This window comes from Delphinus delphis, chromosome 7 (genome assembly GCF_949987515.2).
Source record: "Delphinus delphis chromosome 7, mDelDel1.2, whole genome shotgun sequence".
In the NCBI taxonomy this organism is placed as follows: domain Eukaryota; kingdom Metazoa; phylum Chordata; class Mammalia; order Artiodactyla; family Delphinidae; genus Delphinus; species Delphinus delphis.
This window is the reverse complement of record NC_082689.1, coordinates 7,941,995-7,964,850: the sequence shown is the minus strand read 5'-3', so window position 1 is coordinate 7,964,850 and position 22,856 is coordinate 7,941,995. Positions and strand designations below refer to the sequence as shown.

Sequence of the window (22,856 nt, the reverse complement as noted above, 5' to 3'; positions counted from 1 at the left end):
GTTTCCAGACAGTGTAGTAGTGGAGGGCAGTGCAGTTATCATGCAGTATCATGTAGATAAGCATCTGAATTTAGCTGGCTCTTGCTGCTTGGTAGTTATTTATTTCTTGTAATTTTTTTAGAATTCTTCTTTTACAGCCAATTCAAGTCTTTCTCATTTTCGTCAGAAGAAGAGAAAAGGAAACTAATATTTATTGAGCATGTTTTATATGCCAAGCATTTTGGGAGCCTCTGGAGAATATAAAAAATGAATGTGGTATGGTTTGCTGTCTGGTGGAAGAGAGAAATATGTAAACAAATAAATGGAATATAACTTGATCAACAAACTTATAATGAATCAATAGGTAAGGAATAGCAGTGAACAAAGGAAGGAAACAACATTTCTTAAGAGATGGGGGAGTTTAGTCAGAGAAGCAGTCACAGAAGAGCTGGATCTTGAATTTTGATTATTTGCCAGGCAGGCAAAAGATGCAGAGGTGTTTCATGCAGTGGGTGTTGGCGGGAGATGTACATGCAAAGCTCACTCTGAATCTGTTTGCAGGAAATCTCCCATACGAGTGTCCAGGACTGAGAGCTGGACTTAGAGCCCTGGATCTGTGGTCATGTCACAGCTCTGCTATTTAGTAGCTCTGGGATTGTGACATGTCTGAACCTGTTTTTTCCTGTGAGATGGAGATAATTATTCTCCTGTGTATCACCCAGGGTGGTTGTGTAGATCAAATTAGTTAATGTGTGTAAAGCACAGGGAAGATAGTGCAATATGAATGTGAAGAGTGATAATAGAAGTCTTAGTGTTTAACGTGTTCATAATTATATTTAAATTCTCTCTGCTTCACTAACTCCTGTTCCTTGTGTGTTCCTTTTCTCAGTGCTCTGTTCTCAGCTTCTGTTTTCAGAGAAGCTTTGCCTTTGCTGAACCATTGTGGTTAACTTCCTAATCTGGATTTCTGTCCTCCAGTACACTCTTCCCATCTCCTGATCTACATTTCCAGCTACCACCTGGATGTTCCCCATCACCTTGGACTTTCTGGTTCTAAAGACTAAATTTGTTTCCTTCTATACAGATTCACTTACAACTTTGTTCCTGGCACCTGTGCTAAGAGCTTTTCATATATTATCTCAGTTCCACAATAATCTTATGATATTGGGTACTCTTGTCCCCATTAAATATAGTGAAACTGAGGTTCAAAGAGATTACATAGCTTTGCCAAAGTGGCATAGCTACTAAGCAGCAGAGCCATGATGCAAACCCAGGTGTGTTGACTACAGTTCCTTCTCTTAACCACTTTTCCCTACTTCTCACTTTACTAACTTTACAGTAAAGACCAGACTCATTAACTTGGCATTCGGTGCTCTTCATGTTTGCTTCTTCATCCTCTTTTCTCACTCCTACTGTACATTTTCACTACTACTTGCCTTTCCTGAGGGAAAATTTGTATTTTCTTATCTCCTTGCTTTTGCATATGTGTCCTTTCCCATCTTAGTCTCCTTTTCCTGTGTTCACCTGTCAAAATCCTGAGGGATGCAGGGCAGTGTAGTGGAATAAGCCAGGGCGGGAGTTGAGTAGATCTGTTTTCTGCTTTCCCTCACAGTCTTGATCTGTTTCACAAAGGGCTGGACCAGTTTACATTTATACCAGCAAAGTGTCGCGGTACATTCTTGCTGACATTTGGTATTGTCAGGATTTTTAGTTTTTGCCTGCCTGTGGGTTTGTGGTGATATCTCATTGTGGTTTTAATTTGCATTTCTCTGATGACAAACGAGGCTGAGCAGCTTTCCATCTTTTTTGTTTATTTGGCAGTAAAGAGCCACTATTTTGTTAAGTGCCTTTAAGCCTTTTCCCCATTTCTCTGTTGGATTGTCTTTCATTGATCTATAGCAGTTCTTTATATATTCTGGATTTGAGTACTTCTATGGCTTATCTTTTTAAATTTCTTTTACATTATTTTAGGATAAAAGGAAAAATTTACTTTTAATGGAGTTGAGTTTATCATTATCTTCTTTCATGGCAGTGCTTTTTGGTTATGTTTAAAATGTATTTCCCTATATATTTTCTCAAATATTATTTTCTAAAATTCTGCCAGCCTTTTAGATTAGCGTCTTCCTTAGACATTTTCCATTCACATGGTTGCATCATGTCTCTGATTTAGCAAGTGTTCTTGTCTTCGAATTAGGGATATTCTATAAGGCATTTTGCTATTCCTTTGCTAACACAGGGTTCCCCTTAAAGTACAGAAGTCATGCTACACCCACTCTCCTTTTCCAAAAGGTGTATCTCTTCTTCTCTGTGTCTCAGAGCTCAAGATTCTGGGCGTAGGCCTATTCCTTTCAGTGGTAAGCTTCTAATAGCCTCCTCTCAATTTCATCCCTAACGGTTTTCAGGGTTCCTCCCAAGTACTACTGAAGAGGCCACATTACTGCTCTCCGCCCGCCAGAGATTGCAACCTGTTGGAGAAAGGGGATCACCTTTTCCCTTCATTACACTGCCACACCACTCTGTCGCCCAATTTCACCTTCCAAAAGGAGACAATAGGTAGATTACAGATGTATCCATGGTAAAACTAACTTCAGGGTATATCTGACAAACATTTCTCTGTGTGTGTGTGTGTGTGTGTGTGTGTGTGTGTGTGTGTGTGTTTGTATTTGCATTTTCACTGTTTATTTTTATTAGCAGAGTTATGTGATGCTCATCCTATCCCGTTCATGCAACAAGACTTGAGAGTGAAACAGTTCTGTGTGACCCAGTGATTTGGTTCCCTCACTGATCTGTTTCTGTCCTGTCCTCCAGAGACTAGACTAAATCTCCAAGGGAGAAGTAATCCCAGTTGCAGCGTGCACTCAGAATAATAAGTGCAGTCAGCTGCCTCTCTCTCAGGTCTGTGGAGGAAACCAGAGGAAGTTTTAAAGTCCTCAGTTAACCAGGTCAGTAATATATCCATTCTCCTGAGGCCTCCCTCCTTTCACTTCGAGCCCAGAGCTCTCCAAAATACTGACCAACCTGAACTGGTAGCCTCCAGCACCAGACTTTTTACTCCCCTTACTCTTAAATTCTTATAGAGTACTTTCTGTCTACTTGTAGATGTGCATTTTTCTGTGGAGGAAGGAGTTATAGCTTTCTTCTGATTCTCAGCAGGATCTGCTAAACTTCAAAACTGAGAACCACTGAGCTAGACTTTTCAACTCTTTCAAGGTCAGTCCCACAGAAGAAGGCCCCTTACTTTACAGATCCAGGGAAAATTGGGCTTCTACTTTCTAATCCACATATTCGTGTGTCTGGAAACTGTTCTGAAAACTCTCTTGCATCCTGATAGTCTTTTATATTCCTTTTTTCATTTTTCTACCCTTTTATCCATCAAATAATGTTTATTCATCAAATATTGAGCACCTAGATTGATTATGCAAGTTGCCATAGAATATACAGAGAGATATTATTGGTGAGCAAACAGCCTTAACAGATGAGGTAAATCACATACCTAGATACCACTAGCGTAGTGAAAAAAATGAGAAGTGCCGTAGAAGAGGTGTGTATAAATTGCTTTGGGACTTTAGAAAAGGAAGAAATTACTCTGGTCTGGGGCAGGTAGCAGGGCATGAGGAGGACCTGAGAAGACTATGTGGTGGATTCTGGGTTATAGAAAATCCAAGGCATTTGGACTAGGTCTTGAGAGATGGGTAGAGTTTAGATGTGTGGAAATGTTAGATGCAGTATGCCGTCTCTGGTTCTTTATTCATTCAGATGAGACTTGAGTATATAATGTGACTTCATGGAGTTTATACTTATCAGGGAAGATAGACTCTGAACAGGTCATTTCCTACTTAATTGCTGTTCATTCATTCAACATATATTTGAGTGAGTACTAAATGCTATTCCTAACTCTTAGAATATAGCAGTGAATAAAATAGCCTTTGTGCTTATGAAACCCACATCCTAGTTGGGAGACAGAAAGTATATAATATATTGTCAGGTAAGTATATAATATATTATCAGGTAGTGATAAGTGCAGTGATGAGAAATAAAGCAGGGTAAGAAATAGAGTCATAACAGCGAGGTGGAGCTGTTTTAGTTAATGTGATCAGGGAATGCCTCTCTGAGAGGAGGATATTTGAGCAGAGACCTAACCAAAATGAAGAGAGCAATCCCTGTGAATAGCTGGGCAAAGAGTTTTCCAGATAGAGGGGACAGCAATTGTAAAAATCTCAAGATGGAAGATTTTAGTATTCTATGAATAGCGAGAAGAACTCTAGGATTGGAGTGTAATTTGCAGAGGAAGAAGTTGTAGAAAATGAGAATGCAAAAATAGATATGGGCCAGATTTGACAACACCTTGTGGCTTGGTGATGAAAGGATGTTGGGAAGCTATTGCGAGAATGACATGATCTGATTTGTTTTAAAAAGATCACTCAAAGGCTTCCCTGGTGGCGCAGTGGTTAAGAATCCACCTGCCAGTGCAGGGGACATGGGTTTGAGCCCTGGTCTGGGAAGATCCCACATGCCGTGGAGCACCTAAACCTGTGTGCCACAACTACTGAAGCCTGTGCACCACAACTGCTGAAGCCCGCGTGCCTAGAACCAGTGCTCTGCAACAAGAGAAGCTGCCGCAATGAGGAGCCCGTGCACTGCAATGAAGAGTAGCCCCCACTTTCCACAACTAGAGAAAGTCCGCCTGCAGCAACGAAGACCCAACGCAGCCCAAAAAAAAAAAAAAAAAGATCACTCTAGTTCCTTTGGTCCAAAATAGAATTCAGGAGACCAGTTATTACAGTAGTTCTGCAAGGAGATAAAGGTTGCTTGGATTTTTATAGTAACAGTGGAAATGGCAAGAAGATATATTTTACAGGAAGGCTCTCTTGATAATTGGATGTGGGGTGTGAGAAGGAGAGAGTCAAGGGTGATGCCCCAGTTTGGTGCCATCTGCCGAGAGAGGCAGTGCTGGGAGAGGAATGGGTTCTGGTGGGGACCAAGGGTTCTCCTGTTTGAGGCGCCAGCTGACATCCAAATGAAGATGTCAAGTAGGCAATTGGATATGTGTCTGGAATTTGGGGGAAGGGTTGAGGCGAGGCATTTAATTTTTGGAGTTAATAGCATATAGAGATATTTAAAGCCATGAGACTAGATGAAATCATCTAGGGAGTGAGTGTAAATGGATCCTCTCCCTAGTGGTGTTTAACGTCTTCCTCTGTTACCTATATCAGGTCAGATTTAAGTTCAAGTTAGGGGAAAATACTTCACAGATGGTGGTATTTACTTCCTAATTATAGTACATACACCAGTATAGTATTTACTTCCTAATTATAGTACATCAGGAAGTACTTTGGTTCTTTCTCTTTTTATGATATTTGTATTAATCAGTGGGTTCAGGTATTGTTGCTCTGGTCCATCTATTATAAAACTCCGTCCCCATCAGCATTTTGCAACCATTGATGGTCATCTTCTGCATCCATCATTTCAGTAGGGATATCAGAATGGTGATAATGAAAGTCTTTAAGTCATTCCTTCTTAGTTAGCTGAAACTCTTCTATAAAGAAGAATTTTACCTCATCAACTGTTTGGCTAACCTGAGGTACATTTTATATAGGAAAAGTAGGATAAATGTTTAGAATTTTCTGAGGTTGACCAGAGAGAGCCCTTTCATGATGATTCCTGAGTCCTTTAGATGAGGCTCTAGTAGCCTGTGATAGCTTGCTTGTTTTTCCCATATGACAAGATCTTCCAGGTTCTTTTTTTTTTTTTAGTTTGTTTGATTGTTTGTTTATTTATTTGTGGCTGCATCTAGTTGTGGCGAGTGGGGCTACCCTTTGTTGTGGTGCGTGGGCTTCTCATTGCTGTGGCTTCTCTTGTTATGGTGCGCGGGCTTCTCATTGCTGTGGCTTCTCTTGTTGTGGAGCACGGGCTCGAGGCACGCGGGCTTCAGCAGCTGTGGTGCACGGGCTTAGTTCCTCCGCGGCATGTGGGATCTTCCCGGACCAGGGATAGAAACTGTGTCCCCTGCATTGGCAGGCGGATTCTTTTTTTTTTCTATACACTTAAAATTTTTAATCCAGTACATTTTTATTCAACATTATGGCTGACATTTCATTAAGAATGAAAATGGCCGTAGCATCCTATAGCTCCAATAACTTTCAGTGCTTTAGTGATTTTTCTTTTTATTTATTTATTTATTTTTTAACATCTTTATTGGAGTAAAAAATATGGAACGCTTCACGAGTTTGCGTGTCATCCTTGTGCAGGGGCCATGCTAATCTTCTTTGTATCGTTCCAATTTTAGTATATGTGCTGCTGAAGCGAGCGTGGCAGGCGGATTCTTAACCACTGTGCCACCAGGGAAGTCCCCAGTTTCATCTTGTTTGTTTCCTTTTCTAGACTTGAGTTAGCCATTTCTCGTAGGAGTTCCACAACCCTCATTCTTAACCAATATGTGATATGGAACGGTTTTAGAGTGCCTGTTGTATCCTATGACTTTAAGGTGATCTTTTTCCCCCGTAACATTTATTTTATTCTTGTTTGTACTGTGATAACAAAAATAGAATGAAAATACTTTAAAAATGCAATGTATTAATTTATATTTTAATTATACGGTTTTGAATGACTTGATTTATTCATTAAACCCTGCTACCATACAGCATTCTCTGCTTTAGTAACTCAAAAGTGAATTTAGTGCCTAAAACACTAATTCTTGAGTATAGGTAATCTAAACCATGGAGATTATCATAAAATCAGAACTGGGTTGGTTTTGAAATGTGCTGTACAGTTAAGCTTGCTGTACTCTGGTCATTGCTTTCTACTGTGCTCTTTTTCCCATCGACTTTTCCTTGAACTTTGTATGTGTAAGCCAAAGCGTAATTCTTAATATGTAGGTAGGCAGAATCATGGTGATTACAGAATTCTCTTTATATTTTACTCACAAACATATACATACATACAAAGACTACCTTTCACTGTGGGATAGTTGAGCCTTCAATTTTTTTTTTTTTTTTTTTTTTGCGGTACACCGGCCTCTCACTGTTGTGGCCTCTTCCGTTGTGGAGCACAGGCTCCGGACGTGCAGGCTTAGCGGCCATGGCTCACGGGCCTAGCCGCTCCGCAGCATGTGGCATCTTCCCGGACCGGGGCACGAACCTGTGTCCCCTGCATTGGCAGGCGGACTCTCAACCACTGCGCCACCAGGGAAGCCCGAGCCTTCAAATTTTATAAAGTCAGAATTCTGGTTACCCTCTAATATTTTCTCCTTGGTCTGTGGGAACCAAATCCTTTCTGAAACCGTTAGCAGAAGAAATAAATACATAATAGAAAGTAAAGGCCTGGAACCTTTGTTTAACATCTTTCCAGAAGACTGCATTTTACCTCATATTGTAACTGTAGCATGTCAGTTGTTTTCTTTCACCCCTGCCCCCAGCTCTCTTCTTTCTGAGATAAAGTTTGTATGGGATGACACGTAAAAAAGAACAGTAGACCAGCGATTGTGTTGTAGCCACCGTGCTTTAGACGTAGGGTATGCACATGTACCTCCTGCCTGTGCTTTGGGCTGTTCTGACAGTGCCCAAGGTTGTGTTAATTCTGTGAGGATGGTCAAGGGCAGATCTTCCTAAATGTTGTTGAATTTGCTCGGCACATTTAAGGAAATTGAATGGATTTGCTGATTTGAGTGATGTCAGATTTCTTTTTCTTCTCTAATTTGTCAGTGAATTCTGTTTTTTGAATGATATATTTTGGGTCAGGTATGAAACCAGGATTTGTGTTTCAAGGCAGAAGTGCAGGAGAGCTGGTTTTGTAATTGTATATTAATCTAAAACTTAGCTGTTGCTTCACTCTTATGTTCTCATGCAGGAAGGGGCCTAAGGGGAATCTTTTTAGAGATTTCTGGCTTAGCCAATTGAACTTTTTTTTAACTGTTAAAGAAAAGGAGCCTTGTTTGTTTGGAAATAATGAACAAATGTGGAAATAATGAACGAATTAGTGAATGAACAAATGAATAAATCAGTGAGTCTGACAAGAGTCAGATTCCTGTTATCACATTTTCATGAAGTCATATTTTAAAACTTTGGGAATATACTTTTAGAGTCTGTGTTCTGATTGTGTGAATATCTTTGTAATATTTTACTTTGATTTTCTGGGTGGATGTTATAATATTCATTGGGGACAGTTATGTTAATTGGAATCTGTGACATTATAATGTTTGGAGAATGATTTCTTTTAATAACCTTTTGTGCGTTGTATAAAATGAAGATCTTTCATTAAGCATGATCTTTGTGTGATCTAATTTGAACGTTAATCTGGTTTGTTGAAAGCAGGCATCTAATTTGAAACCCCAGAGTTAAAGTCAGAAAAATATTAGACTTCTCAATTATAAGCACATAGAGAAACTGCTAGAAGCTCACTCACTTCATTCAGATCTCTGCTCAAATGTCGCTTCATCCAGGAGGCATCCTCCCTAACCACCCTACTGGTAAACTAGCCTCAGTTTCCAATAACCAGCATTTTCATATTATATATTTTTTTCACTAGCACTTACCATTATTAGACTTTTGATTGTGTGCACCGCTGCATCCTTGCCACCTAGAACAGTGCCTTGCACCGTGAAAGTTACTCCGTACGATTTGTTGAATGAGTAAATTGTTCACCATCTGTCTCCTCACTATAAAATGTAGGCCTCATGAGGGTGCCTGGCATGAGGCTGGCCTTCCAGCATTTGTTTGAAAGAATGAAACGAGTGTGCTACCAATAGTGATCCAATTCAAATACACACACACGTATGTATGATCACATCTTGATTATATGTTTAAATTGCACATAGATTTCTCATCCAGAAATAGATTATTAGAAGGATATGGTGTTCTAAGTAACATTTAGAACCTACAAAATCTGCTGTCTTTTTTGCTAATGTAGATGGGCAGATTTACATATAGGGTCACCTTTTTTTTTTTTCAGTGACTAAATAACACTGGTGTATGTTAATATTGTGCCCATAGAAATCAAAGGGTACTGTCATATGAGTGTCATGTGACTAACTCACTGAATGGATTAGTAGTGGATTCTTTTCTCCTATTTGCTTCATTTTTGTTAAATTGAAAATTTTTGACATATTGTGTAATGCGCATTCTTATTTCTAGTGTAAATGTCTATCAGTTGTGTGCTTTCTATACTGATCTCAGGCCTCAAAATGGAGAATTAAGGGTTTATATTTTTTATGGGAACATTTTATAAACTCTTGTTCACACTTAATTTTTTTTCTATTTCATCTTACATTCTTGTGGTTTCATTTGGGAACACAGTGACAAACTATGTTGAGTTCTTTTATCATTTCTCAGCATACTGGTTGGTCCCATGTGATGGATACTTTGTGAAGCAGTGTGGTACTTCTGGTATTTAGGGCCTTTGTGGGAGAGAGGATGAAAATATACATCAGAAAAATAGAAGTGGATGTAGCATTAATCTTGGGCATCTTGAAGAGCTGGATTGATTGTAAGGTAATCTGTGCATCTGGAAAATAAAGATTCTTTGTCAAACTACATGGTGAGTGTCCAGTGCTTCTGAATGTGCAGTTTTTTCCTTAGGAAAGAAAAATGAAAAAAGAAAAATCTGCACTTTCCCATTTTTCCCTCCAGTGATTTAGCAGAACTTTTCTCTTTTCTTCAGGTAATTAAACCAGAGAGCAATGACAAAGAAACAGAAGGTGCCTATGAATCAGATCTCCCTGAGGAGCTCTGTGGAAGCCATCTCCTGCAACAGTCCCTGAAAGGCTATAATGACAGTCCTGATGTCATTATAGAGGCTCAGTTTGATGACAGCGACTCAGAAGATGGACATGGCAACATGCAGAATGCTCTGGTTGATGGTGTTAAGAAACTCTCAGTTTGTGTTCATGAAAAAGGTGAGTTCCAGACTGATCTCCGACGTTTTATTTTAGTAGATTGTTTTAAGTATTGGAATTCTCTCTGTGCTACAGAATTAATCACACAATACAGTTGGTATCTTTCCAGTTTCTAACCTGTGGCAGCTTTTAGGAAAGGGGGATCTTTGACAGGCTTCCAGCTGCTGTTTGTGAGGAGGGGACAAATGCTGCTGGTGATTTGTGTGGTCAGTGGTTGCTGTTGTCATTTCCTAATGGGTTTTGCATTGTGTTGATAGCTAACCTTGAAATTTCCTGTGATGAGCCCAATCCCACCCTGTGGTTGATATGAACATAATTAAACCAAACTAAAATCCTTCCAAAGAAAGCACTTTGTTTTACCCTGGATTTTGCTTTAATTTTAACTTGGTACATTTCGTCCTCAGTGGTGAATAGATCACCTTAAATTTGATAAGTAGATTATCTTTACAAAGTGTTTTGATTGTAAGCTTTTAAAAAAGCCAGTCTTGGGGCTTCCCGGGTGGTGCAGTAGTTGAGAATCTGCCTGCTAATGCAGGGGACACGGGTTCGAGCCCTGGTCTGGGAGGATCCCACATGCCGCGGAGCAACTAGGCCCGTGAGCCACAACTACTGAGCCTGCGCGTCTGGAGCCTGTGCTCCGCAACGAGAGGCCGCGATAGAGGCCCGCGCACCGCGATGAAGAGTGGCCCCCGCTTCCCACAACTAGAGAAAGCCCTCGCACAGAAACGAAAAACCAACACAGCAAAAATAAATAAATTAAACTCCGACCCCCAACATCTTCAAAAAAAAAAAAAGCCAGTCATTTTCTCTGATCAAAATTTAAGCCATGGGTCCCCTGGATACTGAAAAAAGCAATTGCAAGCACATAGGTGAAGAGCTGTGACCAAGGGCCCTACCTGACTGCAGTCTGGAAAACTTAAGGGAAAGTAGCAATGAAAATTGGAATATTTCAATGTATAGATTTCTAGGAGGTTTTAAGTGCAGGGAATATGTTTTCTAGCCAGATTGATTTTTATGTATGTTATGAAATGGAAAACATTGACCTGGTTAGGCCAACTAGATTATGAGGGTTTTTTTAATCAGGAAGAAGTTTCTGGCACAGTCCCCACGAAAGGCTAGAAGAAATGCCAGATTACTAAAGGAGGATGTTCAGCAGACACCCTGTGATAGGGACTGGTGAGCACAGTTCTCTGACATCCTGAAGAAAGCTGGAGGTGATTTCAGGAAGTGACTGCATAAGGATCACTCTGTGTCTTCACTGCTGATGAGGTAGTGATCTCGGGCAGCGAGCACTTTCTAAAAGCATGTGTCACTTTCTGGTGCCAAGTGCTACTCATTCAGAAGAACTTCCCGACTTTGAAATTCTATCTGAATGAAGAGGCTACTGCTTCCTCACTGCCCCACCTCACTGCTGACCTGAGGGCACCCAGGTTCTTTTGTTTTTGTGGCCTGCTTAGATAACTAGTGGTTCCACTGTTCAGGGCACAGCCAATGTCATTTGGATGTTATTCCTTGAAAATTCCTTCTTCTGATGTTTCTTCTTTCTTCCTTTAAAAACAGTTTAATAACCAGGACCCTAAATAGCCAAATCCTAATCTGCAAGGTCACCAAGGGAGAGAGATACTTGAAGGACAAAGCCAGGGGAAGGAGTACTTTAAAACTCACTGGGTATTTGGCCCAAAACTACTTTGTGGAAACCTAGCTCAGGTGATTGAACTTGGAAGACCTCAGCAGCCTCTTTTCCTCTAGGTTCCAAGTTGAAGGGATGAGATGCTTCAGTTTCTCATTAGTGATTGGTACCAATACAAGGGCAAGGAAATATTGATGGATGGAAGTGATGGCAGAATTGATGCCCAGGGTGGATATTAATAATTCACTTTATCCTTTGTTTGGGAAATTCTGATGCCAGACGTACTCTTGATTTGTCCTCTGTTGTAATTTTCCTCCATCTCTGTTGCAGGTAAGTGTCACTGAGTGCTTTACAAGTCCACCGTATGCAGTTTTTTTCCTTACTGTTTTTATGGTCTTCGTATCCTACTGTTATTTATATTGCTTCCTTACTGGCCCTGACTGAGGGAACAGCCTTAATCCTTCCCTCAGAATCTGGTACCAATTTCTCTTTCCTGCTAGCCTCTAAATAGAGAGTTTTGAAACCACATGGCTGTTTCTCATTTCTTGCCCTCTTGATATTTAGGAAAATTGCAATTTGCTTTTTTAAAAATCATGGTGTTTTTAAGGATATTTCAACCAGCTTCTCTTCTCTGGATAATATAAAATCTGGTTACAGTTAGGATGTTAGTTCTTTTTGCACCATTTAAGGGTTTGAAATTTGTTATTAAAACAAACCATAACCTTAAGAACATCATAAACTTTTCCTAAGACTTCTAGAAAGGTTCATTGCTTTGTGTTGTAATTGCAAATGGATTATTAATCCTAGTTCACACCTGTGTGCAAAAGAGTGATTTTTGTTTGAATATCATGTTTCTTTTACCCAAAGCAAACATGACATATTACATATGTCTACTTAGTATATCCCTTTTTGCCCGGGAAACATTCGTATCTTTACCATAACTACCAATTTCTCTGGTAATTGAGCAGGTAACCCCAGCTGTATGCAGCAAATGCCTATCATTGCATTCAGAGAAAAGTTTCTCCGGGCATCTCAGACCTACACAATAGTTTCTTCTAGGAAGACCACATGGATCTGGATCATCCTCAGCCCTTGAGAGAATAGGCCAAAGACCTGGGCCCCTTTTGTAGGTCCAGCCCCACAGCCTCCCAAGGCTGAGCTTTTACCACTTCCCAGGCAATGGCATTGTTGTCAGCATAGAAAACTGCCATCTGTGTCAAGACCAGGGACAACCCAAATAAATATTCTTTGGTATCGAGTATTTGAATAACGATTGCCTGATTAGCAAACTCCAAAGGATAAAAAAACATCATGACTAATTGGTACAGTAGCTCTTTATCATACATCTTTGGGAACTTTAAGAACAGTTTTGGCCATCTGAGTCTTGGCGATGGTGACCTAATCAGGTTGTGATGTACTTTTCCTGTTCTCTACCTTAGTAGGGTCTGTCAGAGATCTTGTTCAGCTTTCTGGTCTGGAGAGAAGCTTCTGCCAGTACCTGATGACTGAACATGGGCTTGAATGTAGAGTCGGTGACCCTCTAAGTTCTCACTTTTGTCTCTGGCCACCTTCAGCTCTTTTTTTGAAGGGAGAATCCACATGGAATCCTTGTTCCCTTCCAAGGTTTAAATCAATCTATTACTGCGCCTCCTGGGGCCTGCCCAAGTCAACCTTAGGAGTCAGGAAGAGCCCTTTTTTTCACACTTAAAATTCATCTCCTTCCAGCAACAGGCCTATTCATTGCCTAGGTTTAAGCTCGCTTTCCTTGGATAAAGAGTAACCGTATTTCCCTTTGGCTGAGAAAAGCAGATCCATATGATTATTCTCCTGTGATACTTTGGGGTTACTGAAATGCCAAGAACCTGTACTCCTGACTGTCTAGAAACCCTTCTTTCTCCGAGCTAATTTTTTTCATTTCCTTTCTGCTAGTGTTTCCAAATTCCGAGATCAAATCTTTCTTATGTTTTTGTTTCCTAGCTCTCCACTGTGTATAATGATGATTAATATAATTAGAAGACAGTTATGTTTGCTTCAGAAATTATATTAAAAATTAAATATAAGGCAGTTTCCCATCAACCACAATTTTTGGGCAATGTTTTGTGCCAGTGTTTTAAAGTATTTTTTTTGTTTTTAAAAAAGAGTAAAGCCTTGTCCAGACCTATGTTAGAAGGATACAGTGGGACTTTTTGCTTCCCTGTCTTTTATTTATTTATTTTTAGCTGCGTTGGGTCTTCGTTGCTGCACGCGGGCTTTCTCTAGTTGTGGCGAGTGGGGGCTGCTCTTTGTTGCAGCGTGTGGGCTTCTTGTTGGCGGTGGCTTCTCTCGTTGCTGAGCACAGGCTCTAGGCGCGCAGGCTTCAGTAGTTGTGGCACGTGGGCTCAGTAGTCGTGGCTCACGGGCTTCGTTGCTCCGCGGCATGTGGGATCTTCCCGGACCAGGGTTCGAACCCGTGTCCCCTGCATTGGCAGGCGGATTCTTAACCACTGCACCACCAGGGAAGCCCTTCCCTGTCTTTTAGACTGAGTGGGTGATGCATTCATATCATGTGTGATTCAGGTAGAGACAGATGGTCAGGACCTCCAATGTCTAAGACCTGTGCGAGACCAGCCATTCCTCCCTGTGAAGTCCATTATGGTTTATTACAGGATATTGAATATAGTTCCCTGGGCTAATACAACAGGACGTTGTTGTTTATCCATTCTGTATAAAATAGTTTGCATCTGCTAATCCCAAACTCCCAATCCTTCCCTCCCCTCCCCTACCTCCCCCTTGGCAACCGCAAGTCTGTTCTTTATGTCTGTGAGTCTGTTTCTGTTTCGTGGAAGTTCATTTATGTCATATTTTAGATTCCACATATAAATGATGTCCTATGGTATTTGTCTTTCTCTTTCTGATTTACTTCGCTTAGTATGATAATCTCTGGGTCCATCATGTTGCTGCAAATGGCATTATTTCACTCTTTTTTATGTCTGAGTAGTATTCCATTGTGTGTGTATGTGTGTGTGCATACCACATCTTTTATATCCATTCATCTGTCGATGGACATTTAGGTTGCTTCCATGTCTTGGCTATTGTAAATAGTGCTGCTATGAAAATAGAGGTGCATGTATCTTTTTGAATTATAGTTTTGTCTGGATATATGCTCAGGAATGGGATTGCTGGATCATATGGCAACTCTTTTAGTTTTTTAAGCAGCCTCCATAGTGTTCTCCGTAGCAGCTGTACCTATTTACATTCCCACCAGCGGTGCAGGAGGGTTCCCTTTTCTCCACACCCATGAAGCTTCTTTTACCTTCTCATTCCTGCCAATAGTTAGAATTATTCAGCTTTCTAGTTTTTTATACTCTAGAGATTAAGTTCTGTAAATTGCCTTTTCATATTGTTTGCCCATTGTTCCATCATAGTTACTGTTCTGTTGTTGATTTGCAGGCAGTTCTTATCTATTCTCTATAATAATCCCTTTTCCACTTTAGGCATCACAAATATCTTCTACCATTCTGTCCTTTAGTCATTTGTCTATTAACTTTATGGTGTTTTTCACTGAACAAAAATTCTTAATTTTTCTGTGATAAAATTAATCATATACTTTATGGGTTTTTTTTTTTAGTTTTTTGCATATTCCTAGGTCACATAGATGTTTTCTCATACAGTCTTTTATTAACTCCACAGTTTTGCCTTTTGCTGAACTTCATAAAGCTGATTCTTTATTGATTGAGAGTATCATTTGGTTTCTCTCCTTTAAATGTATTTTTGTTATTGAACGATCCTTGAATTCCTAGGATAACTCCTACTTAATCCCAATATATTATTATTTTTTAAGTACAATATTGGATTTACTTAGGTAATATATAGTGTAGGATTTTTTTGTATCATGTTAAACGGACCTATCATTTTCTTATCATTATCTGGTTTTTACAGTCAAGATTATATTAGCTTCATAAAATGTCCTGGTCATTTTTTTTTTTTTTTAATTTTTATTGGAGTATAGTTGCTTTACAATGTTGTGTTACTTTCTGCTGTACAGCAAAGTGAATCAGTTATATGTATACGTTTATCCCCTCTTTTTTAGATTTCCTTCCCATTTAGGTCACCACAGGGCACTGAGTAGAGTTCCCTGTGCTGTACAGTAGGTTCTCATTTATCTATTTTATACATAGTAGTATATATATGTCAATCCCAATCTCCCAATTCATCCCACCACCACCCCTTTCCCCTTGATATCCGTAAGTTTGTTCTCTACATCTGTGTCTCTATTTCTGCTTTGCAAATAAATTCGTCTGTACTGACGGTTTACTATTTTCCCAGAATAGCTTGTATAAGACAGGAGTTACATTGTAAAGCATACTCCAATAAAAGTTAATTTAAAAAAACAGGAATTAAGTCTTCCTTAAAATTTGGTAGACCTCATTGTAAAATTTTCTGTACCTGCTGTTTTTCAGAAGGCGAGATCTTTGCTCTTTCAGTCTCTTTTATACTGATTGGTCTGTTCAGTCTCTCTTTTTGATGCCAATTTTGGCATAACTGAAGGGCAATTTATCCATTTGAATTTATGATCACATAGATATTCCTAATACTCATTAATATTCTTTAATTATTAAAATGACTCCTTGTGTTGGTATTTTTGCCTCCCTTTTCGTTCTGTATTTTAATTGTTTGACTCTTCTCTTTTTTCTTAACTCTTGCTTGCCAAAGATCTATCTTATTAGTCTTTTCAAGGAACATGATTTTTGGTTGTGTTATTTTTCTGTTTATTGTTGATGATGTTGTTCTGTATATCATTGATATTTGCCCTTATCTTAGTTATTTATTCCTTACTTGGGGGCGTTGCTTTTTTGTCCTTTTCCCAACTTCTTGAGTTGAATATGTCTTTTCGACTTCTCTTGTTTCCTTTGAAATATTTTTAAAGTTATAAAATTCCCTCTAAATACTTCTTTTGCCATACCTAGGATATACCTAGGTATATTTTTGTATACATGCATACCCAGATACGTATTTACACATAATAATCACTGATACTTATTGAACATTTACTGCGTGCTAGGCCCTAAGTACTTTATAATTATTCCTCATGACATTTAATTATTTAATTCTTATAGCATATGCAGTATATGTTCTGCCTATGTTCTCTTCTAGGAGTTTTATGGTTTTGGATCTTACCTTTAGGTCTTTAATCCATTTTGAATTTATTTTTGTGTATGGTTTGAGGAAATGTTGTCATCTCATTCTTTTACATGTGGCTGTCCAGTGTTCCCTGCACTACTTACTGAAGGACTGTCTTTTATCCATTGTATATTCTTGCCTCCTTTATCACAGATTAATTGATCATAGGTGCATGGGTTTACTTCTGAGCTCTCTGTTCTGTTCCATTGATCTATATGTCTGTTTTTATGCCAGTACCGTGCTGTTTTGATTACTGTAGATTTGTAGTATAGTCTGAAGTCAGCGAGGGTGGTACCCTCAGCTTTATATTCTTCTTTTCCCAAGATTGCTTTGGCAATTTAGGGTCTTAAAGTCTGTGGTTCAGTGTACAATTCAGGATTATTTGTTTTAGTTCTGTGAAAAATGTCATGGGTATTTTAATAGGAATTGCATTAAATCTATAGATTGCTTTGGTTAGTCTGGCCATTTTAACAATACTAATTCTTCTAATCCAAGAGCGTGGAATATCTTTTCATTTCTTTGTATCACCTTCTACTTTCCTTCATCAGTGTTTTATAGTTTTCACAGTATAGGTCTTTAATCTCTTTGTTTAAGTGTATTCCTAGATATTTTATTCTTTTTGATGAGATTGTGAATGGCATTGGTATTTTTTTTCTTTCTCTTTCTGATAGTTCATTATTCGAATATAGAAAAGCAACAGATTTCTGTATATTAATCTTGTATCCTGTAACATTACTGAATTCACTTATTAGTTGTAATAGTTTTTTTTTGAGACATTCAAGTTTTCTGTATATAGTAGCAATATCGTCTGCAAGTAGTGACAGTTTTACTTTTTCCCTTCCAATTTGGATGCCTTTTGTTTCTCTTTCTTGTCTGATTGCTGTGGCCAGGACTTCCAATACTGTGTTAAATAGAAGTGGCGAGAGTGGGCATACTTGTCTTGTTCCTGATTTTAGAGGAAAGGCTGTCAGCTTTTCACCATTGGGTATGATGTTAGCTGTGAATTTGTCATAAATGGCCTTTATTATGTAGATATATGTTCCCTCTCTACCACCTTTGATGAGAGTTTTTATCATGAATGGATATGGAATTTCATCAACTACTTTTTCTGTGTCTATTAAGATGATTATATGATTTTTATCATTTTTGTTAATGTGCTGTACCACATTGATTTGCAAATATTGAACCATCCTTGTGTCCTTGGAATACATCCCACTTGATTATGCTGTATGATCCTTTGTATATATTGTTGGATTTGGTTTGCTAATATTTTGTGGAGAATTTTTGCATCTATGTTCATCAAAGGTATTGGCTTGTAATTTTTTTTTTTTTTTTTTTTTTGTAGTGTCTTTGGTTTTGGTATCAGGGTAATGGTGGCCTCACTGAGTGAATTTGGGAGCGCTCTGTCCTCTTCAATTTTTGGAATAGTTTGAGGAGGATAGGTATTAGCACTTCTTCATATGTTTGGTAGAATTCCCCTATGAAGCCATCCGGTCCTGGGCTTTTGTTGGCTGTGAATTTTTTAAATTACAAATTCAATTTCACTACTAGTGATCAGTCTATTCATATTGTCTGTTCTTGATTTAGTCTTGGCAGGTTGTATGTTTCTAGAAATTTGTCTGTTTCTTCGAGGTTATCCAGTTTGTTGGTGTATAACTGTTTGTAGTATTTCCTTATGATTTTTTGTATCTCTGTGGTATTGGTTGTTATTGCTCCTCTTTCATTTCTAATTTTGTTTATTTGGGTTCTCTCTCATTTCTTCTTGGTGAGTCTGGCTAGAGAGTTATCAGTTTTGTTTGTGTTTTCAGAAAACTAGCTCTTGGTTTCATTGATCTTTTCTGTTGTTTTTTTGGTCTCTATTTAATTTCCTCTCTGATCTTTATTATTTCTTTCCCACTGCTGACTTTGGGTTTTGTTTGTTCTTCTTTTTAGATGGTAGGTTAGGTTGTTTATTTCAGATTATTCTTGTTTCTTGAGGAAGGCCTTTATCACTCTAAACTTCCCTCTTAGAACTGCTTTTGCTGCATCCCATAGAGTTTGTGTTTCCGTTTTCTTTTGTCTCGAGGTATTTTCTGATTTCCCCATTGACCCATGTTGTTTAGTGTTTACATGTTTGTGCTTTTCCCATTTTTCTTTCTGTAATTGACTTGTAGTTTCATACTGTTGTGGTTGGGAAAAATGCTTGTTGTAATTTCTGTGCTCTTAAATTTGTTGAGACTTGTTTTGTGGCATAGCATGTGATTTATCCTGGAGAGTATTCCTTGTGTTCTTGAAAAGAATTTGTATTCTGCTGCAAACAACTTTATTTAAACCTGTGATTCTCAAGTTATTTGGTCTCAGGACACTTCTGTGTTCTTAAGAATTATTGAAGACTCCAAAATGCTTTTGTGTATGTAGGTTATATCTATCAATATTTCTGTATTTAAAATTAAAACAAAGAAAGCCTTAAAATATTGCAAAATAAGTGTACTTACTTCTAGTTGTGTTTCTGTGTACATTTAAGGAGAACTTCAGATTTTAAAATAATGATTTATTGGGCATCAGTGAGGTTAATGATGTATAGTAGATAAAACCATAGTCAAAATACTGAGGAGAAAAATGGAATTAACTTCTAAAATATACTTGTTTGTACTTTAAATTGATAATCTTAGAAAATTCTAGAAAACACAAGAATACATAAGCACACATTCTATTGTTCATTAGAGCAGGGATTAGCAAAGGTATTCTGTAAAGGACCACATAGTAAATATTTCCAGCTTTGTGGGATACACCAGAGACAGAGACTTCTGTGTCACAACTACTCAACTCTGTTTTTGTAGCCTGAAAGTGGCTGTGGAGAATATGTAAATGAGTGGACATGGCTGGATTTGGCCTGTGGGCCAGTTTAGTTTGCTGACCTCTACTTTACAGACATGAGAAAATGAGAGTGAAAGGGACAAATAATGTCTTAGTATTATTATGAAAAGAGTCTTGACCTTGTGGGCCTTTGGCAGGATCTCAAACCACAATTGGAGAACGACTGGTTTAAGCTACTGAAATTGATAGTTGATGCTGAACAAGACTTTAATGAATGTTTTAATTATTTACTGTTAGGAAATGCAACACGCTAATTAAAATAGTTTGGGTAAAAATCTGTTGCCTCAATTTTTGCTCAATTGTGGGGTCTTTTTTGGGGACTGTGCCCTGTTTTGCTGTTTTGACTATAGTATGGTCTATGTATGTCTTAGTTTATCAAACCTATTCACAATGTGAATTTTGAATCTTACATCTTCTTAATATGTTTAATAGTTTATATATAGCATTATTGCACATTAGAAAAAACTTGAGTATTAGAAAAAAAACATTGAGTATTTTGTGTTCTTTAGTATTAATTTGAAAGGAATTTTTTCCAGCAATTTCCTACATGTAATTGTTGATATATAAGAAAGCTTTTGGGGTTGTTTTGTGTATCTTTAAGCTGGATACCTTAATGAATGCTCTTATTATTTCCAATAATTTTCTAGTTGGTGGCTTTGATTTTCTAGGTATAAAACAATTTTATCTGCAGATAATAATTTTGTCCCTAACTTTCTAATTTGTGCTTCTCATTTTTTCCTCATGTCATTGGCCATTGCTTTAAGAACTGTATTACATAATAGTGGTGATTGCCTTCTCCTGGACTTTAATAGGAATGCTTCCAGTATTAAACCCTCAAGCACAGTGCTGGTTGTTGGCTTCAGACCTAGTTAACCAAGTGTCCCTTTTCTTTTTTAACTAAAAGTTTCTATTGGGAATGGATATTGAAGTTTTCTTTCAAGTGCCTTCTGAGCTTCTTCAAGATTTTGTTTTTTTTCCCCTTTGGCTTGTTTACTTGATGACACATAATGTTGAATAATTCTTGCATCCCTCATACAGCCATGACTCTCACTTGGTCGTGGTGTGTAGCATGTTTTAACATGTAACTCAGTTCTGTTTGCTGATATTTATTTATGATTTTTGGATTTAAAAATACAAAATGTGTGATTTGTCTGCAGTTTCTTCTTATTGTGCTGTCTTTTTTGTGTTTTGGTATCAGGCTCTATTAACTTTTTGGGAAGAACTGGGGACCTTTCTTTTTCTCACTGCTTTGGAGCAGTCAGAATAGCATTGAGAATGATCAAGTGTTCTCAATACTTGAAGCATTTAAAGAACGCATGGTTGGAACATGGGCTAGGGCTTTCCTTAGCTGGCAGCTTTCTCCATGTGTAATGATTATTTTGTTTCTGTAGGGTTTTTTCCCTCTTCTTGCATTAATTTTGATAATGCAAAATTAAAATTATATTTTCCAGGAAAATCATACATTTTCGCCACCTATTCTAATATTTTAGAATAGAGTTGTACGAAGTTTTTTCAATTAATTTCCTCTGCATCTATAATCAAACCTTTCAGTTTTCCCCTCATTTTTTATTACACTAGGAAGTGACTTGTCTGTTTAATTTTTAGTAGAAACTTATTTCTACTATTTTTATTTATTGTAAGTAATCTCTACCTTTATCTTGTATTCCTAAGGACTTTCTTTTAAACATGTTAAGTGTGAGGTGGTCATGTATAGTTGGAAATGTAGGTTGAAGTTGACGTCAGAGATTGGATTGGAAATGTAGTTTAAAGCGTCATCGGCATCTGTTTAGGTCCTTGAAGAACCCCTCTATTCTAAGAGTTTCTTTAAGGGACTGTCAGAGGACGGGGGCCTACCTGTTCTCTTCTGCCACCTGAGTTTCCCTCCTTGAAAGCAATAAATATTATCACACTATTCCCTGCCCTACACTCTCTATAAGAAACAGAAACTCTTGTGGTTTTAAAAATCTTTTGTGTGTGTGATAAAATATATATAGCACCAAATTTGTCTTTTTAACCATTTTTAAGTTTACAATTCAGTCCCATTAATTACATTCATGATGTTGCACAGCCATTACTATTATCTAGTACTATTCCCACACGTTTTTTTATCATGCTAAACAGAAACTCTGTAACCATTAAACAACTCCCCATTTCACCCGCCTCAGTCTCTGCTAACCACTAATCTACTTCCTCTCTATAAATTGTCTCTTCTTGATATGTCATGTAAGTGGAGTCATACAATATTCCTCCTTTTGTGTCTGGCTTATTTCATTTAGCATAATGTTTTCAAGGTTCATCTATGTTGTAGCATGTGTCAGAATGTCATTCCTTTTCATGACTGAGTAGTATTTCATTATATTGAATATACCACATTTTGTTTATCCATTCATGTCGATGGACACTGGTTTGTTTCCACCTTTTGGCTATTGAATAGTGAGTAATGCTGAAATGAACATTGGTGAGCAAGTATCTGAGTTCCTGTCTTCAATTCCATTGAAATTATACCCAGTAGTAGAATTGCTGTGTCATATACTTAGCTGTTTGAGAAATGTGGGTGTTTTTAAAGGAATTTTTAAATTGTTAAATACATAGTTATTAGAAGGGTTATCAGAGATAGAAAACCATGATGAATTATAACAATCTTGAAAAAATAATATTTGTTCTTTACTGAAATATGATCGAAGCTTGTCCAGTTCTTTCTCTGGCTTGTCATTTTCACCTTCTCCTCTTCTCATTTTTTATCATTGAGTCAGTCCTACCTATTTTCTCTTTGATGTATCAACAGACCTAGGGAGCTTGGGTTTCAGAACATTTTTCTAACATTACAAGTAATTTATTTTCTAGAATATACTCTGCCCCAATCCATTCCTTACAGCACCTAGGAATAGACATGCCTGTCAGCCTTCTTGCTAGTACTTTAACACCAAATTATTGGAATAGAAATTTAAATAAAAGCAAATAATCTATATTAAATGTAGTTCATGCTGTTACCTGGAAACAGAAGTTCCCAGGCCTCTAATATGTCTGTCACTGTGTGTGCCTGCCCTTCTCCTCAGTAGAGGTGAATGAAGACTTGAAGGTCTCTGGAGCCACCCCCCGTGCCCATGGTTCTTTTAGCATCTTTGCAGTATTGCACTCTTGATTCTCTTGCTTGCTGTCCACTTTTAGCTTTATACTTGGCTCCCTGAATTACTTAATAATCTACTTTTGGGGGGCTTACTGGTAATAAAAATGTAGATCAGCATCTTTGTGTGATGGTATCATTTTCTCCTTATTTCCAGTCACCCTTGGAATCTTTCTTCTAAGTTGTCTACTCATCCCTCTCTCTGGTACTTTCCAGGT

General features: G+C 38.0%; 1 protein-coding gene and 1 non-coding gene across 3 annotated transcripts in view; one reads left to right on the top strand and one right to left on the bottom strand.

The window, feature by feature from the left end:
- Positions 1-22,856, top strand: part of DIS3L2 (DIS3 like 3'-5' exoribonuclease 2) — a 373,782-nt gene that overhangs the window by 112,791 nt on the left and 238,135 nt on the right. For both annotated transcript variants that reach the window (XM_060015926.1, XM_060015927.2), the window contains one exon: positions 9,634-9,868. In XM_060015926.1, the coding sequence (XP_059871909.1) occupies positions 9,634-9,868 (235 nt within the window). The remainder of the gene's footprint in view (positions 1-9,633; positions 9,869-22,856) is intronic.
- LOC132428828 (U6 spliceosomal RNA) lies at positions 6,183-6,285 on the bottom strand. The gene has a single exon (XR_009520220.1). It is a non-coding gene; the product is annotated as a U6 spliceosomal RNA (small nuclear RNA).